The 10,021-nt window shown below is 60.2% G+C and overlaps 1 protein-coding gene across 2 annotated transcripts; it reads left to right on the top strand.

The window, feature by feature from the left end:
• On the top strand, positions 1-10,006 carry Vwa5b2 (von Willebrand factor A domain containing 5B2; the record flags this gene model as incomplete). Of its 2 annotated transcripts, XM_013513358.1 has the most annotated exon segments (16): positions 1-22; positions 2,146-2,365; positions 2,536-2,693; positions 3,194-3,325; positions 3,806-3,930; positions 4,312-4,467; positions 4,876-4,986; positions 5,064-5,272; positions 5,356-5,467; positions 6,258-6,443; positions 7,060-7,231; positions 7,318-7,631; positions 8,049-8,238; positions 8,335-8,688; positions 9,584-9,721; positions 9,809-10,006. In XM_013513358.1, coding segments are annotated over 16 exon segments (2,709 nt in total), but the record flags the coding sequence as incomplete, so codon positions are not given.
• Positions 10,007-10,021: the final 15 nt, after the last annotated feature.

Raw genomic sequence — 10,021 nt, 5'->3', positions numbered from 1 at the left:
ACGCCCCGCCGCTGCGCGCAGGGTGAGTCCGGGGCGCGCCCGGCCCCTCCGCGCCTCCAGGCCCTGCGTGCGCTCATCCATCCATCGCACCCTCACCCAGCACCCTGGCGGACTCCGGGCAGCGGGGATGTGGCCCCGGCAGCGCAGAACTTGCTGGCGCCACAGGCCCTTACTGCCCTGTAGAGCACAGACTCTCCAAGGTGTGAAGGGAGCGCCGCTGTCCCCAAAGCTGAGCCCCTGCTGTCCCTCGTCCTTTAGCTTCAGCTCCCCTGGATCGAGTGCAGCCCTGGCCGTCACTCGCTGGGCTCTGTCCCCCAGCCCCTCCCTCCCCGGGTGCCACCAGCGCGGGCACCCTGGCAGGCCCCATCGCGCCTCGCCACTGTCTTCTCTTGACACGTTTGGAGTCGTCCTTTAAGATGCACTCAGGTGCCCCTTAGGAAACCCTCCCTTACTCCCCCGCAAATAATGAATGCATCTTCCCTCGCTCCCAGCCGTTTCCACGCCCCCGCCAGCACTTTCTAGGGGGAGCCATCCTCACCCGTCTGCATGTCCATCTGCCCCTCTGAAGCCTGAGCTCCTGATCTCAGGACAGAGCTTTGGTCATCCCCGAGGCCCAGCTCCTCGCGCAGAACCTGACACAAAGGGGCCGGGTGGGGAGGAGAGGGATGCTGAGCCCCGAGCGGTTCTGCGGCTGGCACTGCACTCGCTCATTTCTTCATTCATGTGTCATTTCACTCCTGACCTGGCATTGACCATGCTGTGTGTGGAGTCGGCAGAAGCTCCATGGGTAGTTAGAGACAAGGGGGAGCTCTGGGCTCAGGCCCCAGGAAAGTTCCCGAAGAGGAGCCAGCCTGTGACCGAAGGGAAGGGTAGGGCTTGGTGGATGGAGGGAAAGGTTTGTTAAGTAGGTCATACTCATGGGTATGGTAATTTACCCTTTGCAAAGCCCAGAGACTGCTGTCACCCACTGTGAATCTGGGAGAGGTATGACGTGCATCAGTCCCTTCCCCCTTTGGTGATGAGAATAATATCAGCAGCCACATATTGAATGCTTTGTGTACATTCTGCCATTTAAAGCTCACAGCAGTCTCTGATGGATAGTTATCATGTTCCCCATTTTACAGATGGGGAAACTGATTCTCTAAGAAGGTTGCCAAAGGACACAATTCTTAATTTTTTTTTTTTTTTTCTCTGATACCGGAACCGAACTCACGACCTTCCGCTTGCCAGGCAGGCGCTTTGCCGCTGAGCTAAATCCCCAGCCCCTAAAGGACACAATTAGAAATAACAAAGCTGAGCTTCACAGCCTGGTGCAGTGTTCTCTCCATGGCATGGGCCTCCAGGGCTGGGACGGAAGCTCCTTTCCTTCTTATCGTCCCTCTTTCCTTTTTTTCCTTTCTTTTTTTTTTTTTTCCGGTACCGGGAACCGAACTCATGACCTTGCGCTTTCCAGGCAGGTGCTGTGCCGCTGAGCTAAACCCCCCGCCCCCTTTTCTTCCCTTCTTTTATTCAGCAAGTGGTTCTCAAAAGGATGAACAAATGCTTCTTGTGGGGAGGTGAGGTAAGGTAGGGCTAAAAGGTGGGCTAAGGCCAGGTGACTCTCCCAATCCTTAAATGAACCTAGGATCGAAATTAAAGGGGCGCTTGGTGTGCAGACACTTTATGCAGAGGTGTTGCACCCTCTAGCCTGCGTCCCAGCAGATCCGCTATCCCTGCGTCCCTCCCGGGTAGAAACCCCTGGACCCACCCTGGGGGCACCGGGAGTCCTTTATGTTCATGAGAAGGGAATTGGTGAGCACAGGGGGTCTCCGCCAGAGGGACAGCTCCACCTACAGGGGGCATCTTTGAAGATGCTGGTGCCCGGAAGGCTGAGCCAGGCAGGGGAGAAGAGGCAGAGGGCGTGGGTCCCCCCAGGTCCCTGGGAATGGTATGTCCCCTTCTCCTCAGCCCTCCCTTGCGTGCAGGCAGCTGGTGCCCTCTACCATCACCCTGCTTCGCCCACCATCCTTCATCTCACGTCTCCATGCCGCATGCCCAGCGTCCTGCCAACCCCGAGAGGCCCCCCCACTCGGCGCCTGCTCCCCGCTCTGTCTTCCTGTCCCCCCTGGTCCTGCCCCCTCTGATTCCCTGTCTCACCCGTCACAGGTCATCTTGTCTTGGATCTGGCCCAGGCCCGGTCCACACTGGTGCTGCCCACGGGCCTTATCGCTGCCGCTGGCACCATGACAGTGACCCTGAGCAGCAGCCGGGAGCTCCCCTCCAGGCCCGATGGGGTGCTGCGTGTGGCCCTGCCCACCGTGCTCACCCCACTGGCCCCGCCAGGCCCGCCAGGGCCCCCCAGGCCTCCGGGGCTCTGTGACGACAGGTTGGGCCTATGGTGATTCTCTCCGTCCCTCCCTCGGCTTCTCTGGGTCTAGTGCGGGTGAGGGGGCTTCGGCAGGATGCCCCGGGGGGCTGGACAGGGTGAGGGAGGGCGGGAGCCAGTCAGCCATCAGGGCTGGGGGCCTCGGGAGTGACCCTCCTTGTCCCTTCCAGCCCCACCAGCTGCTTCGGGGTGGGCAGCCCTCAGGAGGAAGGGCTGACCCAAGAGGAGCCGGCTGCCCCTCCAGACGTGTTCTCTGGCCCTGCCCGCTGCCCTGCCCCCTATACGTTCTCCTTCGAAATGCTGGTGACCGGGCCCTGCCTGCTGGCAGGTGGGTGGGTCTGGCCCGGGTAGCAGTCTGGAAAATTATTCGAGGCTCAGGGATAGAACAGAGGACAGCAAGAAGACAGGGACTGAATGAAGGCTTAGGTGCCGGGAGCACCCTGGCCGCTTCTACCCCGCGCCCACCATGCTTTCATCAGTGTCACTTATTTATATACACCCCCCCACACCGGGGTGAGACAGATACTAGAACGGGACCAGTCCTCCTGCTGAAAAGGGTTTTATTTGTGCCAGGGGTGGGGAGGATGCTCGTTGGTTGATGTGTAACTCAGTGGTCAGCTGGGAACAGAGCTGGAAATGCAGGTCCCAGTCCAGAAAAACACAGATCCTCCCTCACCTGTCTGAGCTACAGATCAGACTCTGAGAGCTGAGCGGAATCCACCGAAACCCCTGCCTGCAGCCACTGCCCTCTGGGAGGAAATGTCTGCGCTCTTACTGCTGGCCTGGGGCGAAGTGACCATCACCCCTCCCTGCCTCTCTTTCGCTCAGGCCTGGAGAGCCCCTCTCATGCCTTGCGGGCAGATGCCCCCCCTCACGCCAGCTCTGCGGCCACCATCTGTGTCACGCTGGCTGAGGACCACCAATGTGACCGGCCTTTGGAGATCCTGCTGCACCCCAGTGGTGAGAGCCTGGGCCATGCGGTGGGCAGGAAGCGTTTGCGTGTGGAGATTTCCGGACCCCAGGGCAGATAGGTTGAGTCCTGTCTGAGGATGGGCCCATGGTGCCGGGGCCTCCTAAGACAGAGAAATAGGGGCCAGGGATATAGCTCAGCGGTGCAAGTGCCTGCCTGGCAAGCACAAGGTCCTGAGTTCGATTCCCGGTACCAAAAAAAAAAAAAAAAGAGGGACTGAGCTGGGCACAGTGGCATACACGCTAGTAATCACAGCACTCTGGGAGGCTGAGGCAGGAGGATCACAAGTTCAAGACCAACTTTGGCAACCTAGCAACTTGGTAAGACCCTGTTTCAAAATTTAAGAAAGAAGGGCTGGGGATACAGTGCAGTGCAAGGGCGCTGGGTTCAATCCTCAGTTCTGAGAGGCTCTAGACAGCTGGGCTCTGGTGGAGGGGATTTCCTCACAGAGTTGTGTCCCCCCGTCTCAGAGCCACACCAGCCACATTTGATGCTGGAGGCCGGCAGCCTGAGCTCCGCAGAGTACGAAGCCCAGGTGAGGGCCCGCCGGGATTTCCAGAGGCTGCGGCGACGGGACAGTGATGGGGACCAGCAGGTAGGGCTGGGGGGGTCGCAGCCTGGCCTCTGTGGTCCCAGTGCTGGTGGCAGTTGTGTTATGTGAGGCACAGGCTCCTGTTGGGACCGGGCAGGGCCTCTTTTCTCAGCAAGATCTCTCCTAGCTGCCACCGTGCTTGCGTTCCAGAGGGCAGAGGGTATTGTCACAAAGGGCCTGCGTGCGTCCCCCTGGGACGACTGGGAGGATGGTGGTTTGACATAAACAAGGGACAGCCTCCTGCCCACCTGCCTTCAGCCAGACCACCGCGAAGGTGCCCTTCTGGGAGAATTGCACAGAAAGGGGCCCCAAGGCCAGGTCCCTCTGCCGGCCAGGACTGAGCCGCAGGAAGCCCCCCAGGCTGACCCGGGGCTCCCCGCCCAGGTGTGGTTCCTGCAGCGCCGCTTCCACAAGGACATCCTGCTGAACCCCGTGCTGGTGCTGAGCTTCTGCCCCGACCTGAGCTCCAGCCCCGGACACCTGGGCACCACTACTCGGGAGCTGCTCTTCCTGCTGGATGGCAGCAGCGCGGCACACAAGGCCCGTGGGGCTCCCTGGGGGTGGCCCTGGGCTCGGGTGGGGTGCTGGCTCACAGGTGAGCTAGAGGCAGCCTCTAGCAGCCAGTCTCCTTGTTCCTTAAGATGCCATCTTTTTTTTTTTTCGGTACCGGGAACCGAACCCCCGACCTTGTGCTTGCCAGGCACGCCTTGTGCCACTGAGCTAAATCCCCAGCCCCAAGACGCCATCTTTACACACACACAGTCAGCCTTTCCTTTTCCTACGCTCACACGGGTATCGTTCCCAGATTCCAAGGGCACACTCAGCGACCCAAGCACGGAGAGCCCAGCGTCATCTCCACCGCAGTCTCCTGCCCACACTGTCCCCGGGACCCACTTTATCCCGGCGCGGAGCCAGTGAGTGATGGGCTGTCCCCTCCCCGCCCCCCAGGATGCCATCGTGCTGGCCGTGAAGTCCCTCCCGTCTCAGACACTTGTCAACCTGACCGTGTTTGGGACATCCACGCAGCCACTCTTCCCTGAGAGCCGGCCCTGCAGCGATGTGAGTGTGCCCCAGGTTGGGGGCCCTGTGGGGTCCTCCGCACGGCCCCGCCCCGCCCAGCCTGTGCGTCTCTCCAGGACACTGTGCGGCTGATCTGTGAGACCATCGAGACCCTGCAGGCGGCTCGGGGTCCCCCGGATGTGCTGGCCGCGCTGGACTGGGCCCTGGGGCAGCCCCAGCACAGGGCCCACCCTCGGCAGCTGTTCCTGCTCACCGCCGCCGCACCCGGGGCGGCCACCACCCACCAAGCCCTGGAGCTCATGAGGTGGCACCGGGGGACAGCCAGGTACGGAGTGGGCAGAGCCGGGTGCCTAGGCCTGAGCCCTCCAGGGCACTCCCAAAACTCACAGCGGCCTGCCCTCCCCTCAGGTGCTTCTGCTTCGGGCTGGGAGCTGCCTGCCGCCGGCTGCTCCGGGGGCTGGCGGTGCTCAGCAGGGGCAGAGCCCACTTCCTACGGCCCGGGGAGAGGCTGCAGCCCGTGGTGAGTGGGCTCTGGCCTTGCGTTCTGCTCTAGAAGTCTTTGTCCCAAGTTGCACCCGGAAATGAAATGGACCCCATGGGACTGGGGCTCGGGGCACCTCCTACCTCTCCCCGAGATGCCAAGCAGGAGGACTGCGGGCGCTGTGGAAGGTGATAGGTGTGGGGACAGCCCGTGACCACCCCCAAATCTTAGGAACTGAACCTCGTCCTCAGAAGTCTTGTCCCAGGCTGGGAATATAGCTCAGGAGCACAGTGCCTGTCTTGTAAGCATGAGGTCCTGAGTTTGATTTCTTTTTTTTTGTTTTGTTTTTTTTCTGGTACTGGGAATCAAACTCACGACCTCACACTTGCCAGGCAGGGACTGTGCTGCTGAGCTAAATCTCAAGCCCCTGAGTTTGATTCCTGGTACCAAAAAAAAAGAAGTTTCGTCCCATCCAAGGGACAAAGCTCAGGCCAGGAGACAGACCAAGCTCAAGAACCAAGCACTCAACACACCCACCCTGCTTTACCCTCATCCCCCCAGCCTGGGAACTGAGCCCAGGGCCTTTGCACTGAGCTACATCTCCAACCCAGTTTTTATTTTTTAATTTTTTTCCAGTTTTTATTCCTGCCACAGGATCTCACTAAGTTGCCCAGCCTGGGCTTGAACTTGTGATCCTCTCGCCTCAGCCTCCCAGAGCCTTCCTTTTCTTGATCCCAGCCCAATCTATTCCCTGTCAGTCCAGGACTGGGCAGATGCTCTCGGGGAAGAGCTGGCTGTGACACCCTGACCCCTCTGGCCACTCCCGCAGCTGGTGCAGGCTCTGCGGAAGGCCCTGGAGCCCGCTCTCAGCGACATCTCTGTGGACTGGTTCGTGCCTGATGCCGTGGAGGCCCTGCTCACCCCGCGGGAGATCCCAGCACTCTACCCTGGGGACCAGCTGCTCGGCTACTGTTCACTCTTCAGGGTGGATGGCTTCCGGACCCGCCCTCTGGGGGTACACCCTGCCAGGGTTTCTGTCCATGGCTTCAACACCGTCCTCTCTTCCCCATGCCTGTCTTGTAGAACTCCTCTATTAACCTCTGGGGCCCCATAGATTTGTACTCTGACCCCCAGAGCAATGCATGCTGTCCCTCTCCTTGGGTCCGCAGGGAGTTGTCCTGTAAGGCGTTGCCTTTGTTTCTCACTAAAGTTCATGGCCACCAAACAGCTCCAGCCCTCGCTGGGGTGCTTTTGTCAAAAGGGCTCCTCACTCCTCAAACCGTGCCTTACGGACAGCACCATCAGACACATTCCCTGCTACACTCAGGACAGTGACAGATGAGGAAGCTGTGTTTACCTAGAAGAACTAAGCATGCTTTTCCTTTTTTATTATGAGAGCCATATAACAGATTGCCCTTTTCACCTGGCTGCCAGGTAGCTCAGGGCCAAACCCAAAGCTCAGCTGTGCAAGCAGTTCTGCTAACCCTTAGGCTAACATGTTTGTTTCCTCCTTCCCTGGTCCCGGTCTTTCCCTTCTGGTTTATTAGCTTCATTACTTCCACTGTAGGTCTTGTTTGGAAATGAGGTAGTACATAGCTACCATCAATTTCTTTCAATGCTGTTCCGCCTAGGGCCAAGAGCCTGGCTGGCAGAGTGTTGGTGGCTCGGTGTTCCCATCCCCAGAGGAGGCGCCATCTGTCACCAGCCCTGGCACTGAGCCCACTGGGACCTCAGAGCCACCGGGAACAGGCACTGTGTCTGCAGAGGTGTCCCGCCTATGGGCTGCCGGGGACTCAGAGCGCAGTGAGCGCCCCGGGGACAACGTGTGGGCTGTGCTGGAGAGGGGGATGGGGGGACGGGCTGGGGCCCATTCTCCTGCCCCTCAACAGGTACGGATGCTCTGACAGACCCAGTCACGGACCCGGGACCCAACCCCTCCTCCGATACGGCCATATGGCGCCGCATTTTCCAGTCCTCCTACATCCGGGAGCAGTATGTGCTCACCCACTGCTCTGCCAGCCCTGAGCCAGGCCCGGGTTCCACTGGGAGCAGCGAGTCCCCAGGCTCCCAGGGCCCGGGCTCCCCGGAGGGGACCTTTCCCCTAGATCCCCCTTCTCAGCAGGGCTGCCGCAGCCTGGCCTGGGCGGAACCTGCAGGCTCCCGATCCTGCCCGCTGCCTGTACCCCCACAAGCTTCATTCAAGGTGAGATTTGGCCCACACTTATCCATCAAGTAGCCAGCTAGACTTATGCCCACCTGCTATGCCGGATATGGTGTGATGCTGACTATGAAGTCTAGCTAGGCGATAGACGGATACATCTATGATCCTAACAACATGCGACAGCCAGCGATGAACACAGGACGTGCTGCTATGGGAGCCCAGAGCCAGGACAGCTAACTCTGTCAGAGGGAAAGGAAGAGCCATGTCTGGAAGAATAGGTAGAAGCTAGCTAGGCAAAAATGAGAAGACATAAGCAAAAACATAGAGACAAGCAACAATCTTAAGGGGCCAAGAGGTGTTGGCAGGAGATCGCAAGGGCCGCGCAGCCACCTGTGTGTGGGTGGACGATGGCCGGAAGCTCTGCGTTCCTTGACCAGTGGCCCCACATCTCCCACACAGGCAGGAGCCCTGAGTGCTGAGGTGCTGGGCCGTCGGCACCGAGCAGCTCTGGCCGGCCGAAGTCTCTCATCCCCCCCAGGCCGGGCAAACCCCGCGCCTGGCCGACCTCGGCACCCCTCTCTGGGCGCAGTGCCAGATGGGACTGGCCCAGAGCCAGGCCAGCAGCTGGGTCAGGGCCTGGATGACTCAGGTAAGTGCTGGGTGAGGAGACGGCTTCCCTGACACCGAGGGACCTCGGGGCCTAGGCCACCACACTGCCCTGACCCTAGCCGCCTTCCCTCCCCAGGAAACCTGCTTTCCCCCGTCCCCTTGGACTGGGACATGCTGATGGAGCCACCCTTCTTGTTCACGGCTGTGCCACCCTGTGAGGAAGCAGCCCCTCCGGCCGAGCCACTGCCCCCCCAGGCCCCCCGTTGCCATGTAGTGATCCAGGGCCTGTGTGGGGAGCAGCCTATGTGCTGGGAGGTGGGTATCGGGCTCGAGACCCTGTGGGGGCCCGGGGGTGGCTCCTGGCCTCCATCGCCCCCTGGAAGAGAAGCTGCCTGGGACCAAGCACTGCACCGGCTGACTGCGGCCTCTGTGGTTCGGGACAACGAACAGCTGGCCCTCCGAGGAGGGGCTGAGACTGCAGCTGACCGCGGTGAGTTGCTAGTGGGCTGAGTCAGGGCCCACGGGCCTGGGGCAGAGTGGCTGAGGTTCATAGGTCGCTGTGCTGCGTCACTCTCTGTTCCTCATTTTGTTCACAAATGATTTGAGGTGGCTCAACACACTGACAAGAAATTAAGCCAGGCATGACAATGAACACCTGTGTTCTCAGCTTCCTGGGAGGCAGAGGCAGGAGGATCACAAGTTTGAGGCCAGGCTTGGCAATTGTAGTGAGACCCTGTCTCAAAAAAAAAAAAAAAAACAGGGAAGCTGGGTGTGGTGGCTCACACTTGTAATCCCAGCACTCAGGAGGCTGAGGCAGGAGGATCACTCTGAGTTTGAGGCCAGCCTGGGTTACATAGTGAGTTTGAAGACAGCCTGAGCTACCATAGTGACACCATGTCTCAAAAAACTAAAACAAAACAACAAAACAAAAAAGAGGCTGGGGATGTAGTTTAGTGCAAGGTCCTGGGTTCAACCCCAGTACAGTGTGCATGTACACACACACAAACACACACACAGTTTCAGTCCCTGAGTTGCATGACGCACACTTGAAGTGTCCAATAGTCTCATGTGACTAGTGGCTATCACACTGGCTCTCGCAGATATGGGACATTTCCATGCACACAGGAAGTTCTATCAGATAGTACCGGAAAGAGTGGAAGAAAGAACCAGGCCATGTTCCTCTCGACTTCCTGGGTGACCAGGGGCTCCTGCCCCCATTACGGGCTAAGTGTCCAGCCTGACCACTTCTTGTCAAAGTTAGACAGTCTGAGCTGGTTTGGGGCCCAAGAAGTTACCACACTCTGTTCACAGGGAGAAAGTGGGGGTCATCTTGCTGTGTTCCGTGCAGCGCCATAGAGGGTGGCTGTTCACCCCTCAATTCACAGGCCAGGCGCGGAGGTCCTTGCTCCGCGCCCTTCAGACGAGCAAGGTCAGCTCGGCCCCCTCCTGCTTCACCTGCCCGGTGGCTGTGGACGCCGCCACCAGGGAGGTCCTGCCCGAGGCCCTGCAGGTGCGGAGCTCAGGTAGGGCCCCCCACCTCTGTGGACGCTCAGGAGCGGCGCTCCCCGCACTGCTACCCCCTGACAGACCTGTCTCCTGCTGCCCCGCAGAGCTGGCGGAGCCCCCAGGCGCGTCTTCCGCCTCTCCGGGCCGACCCGACGACGCCCTGCTGCCCACAGCCGGCGCCCCTGAAGGTATCGCCCGAGCCGGGCAAGGGTAGGGCCGCGGCGGCGGAGCCCACCCGCCGGACTTCAGAGCGGCTCTCCGCAGGCGCCCTGGACCCGGCCCCCGAGGACGGCGCCCGGTCACCCCCGGGGGAGCCC

This window comes from Chinchilla lanigera, unplaced genomic scaffold, assembly GCF_000276665.1.
Source record: "Chinchilla lanigera isolate Chin_1 unplaced genomic scaffold, ChiLan1.0 scaffold00019, whole genome shotgun sequence".
Taxonomy (NCBI): Eukaryota; Metazoa; Chordata; class Mammalia; order Rodentia; family Chinchillidae; genus Chinchilla; species Chinchilla lanigera.
The sequence above is the reverse complement of the archived record's forward strand: the minus strand, read 5'-3'. Positions and strand labels throughout refer to the sequence as shown.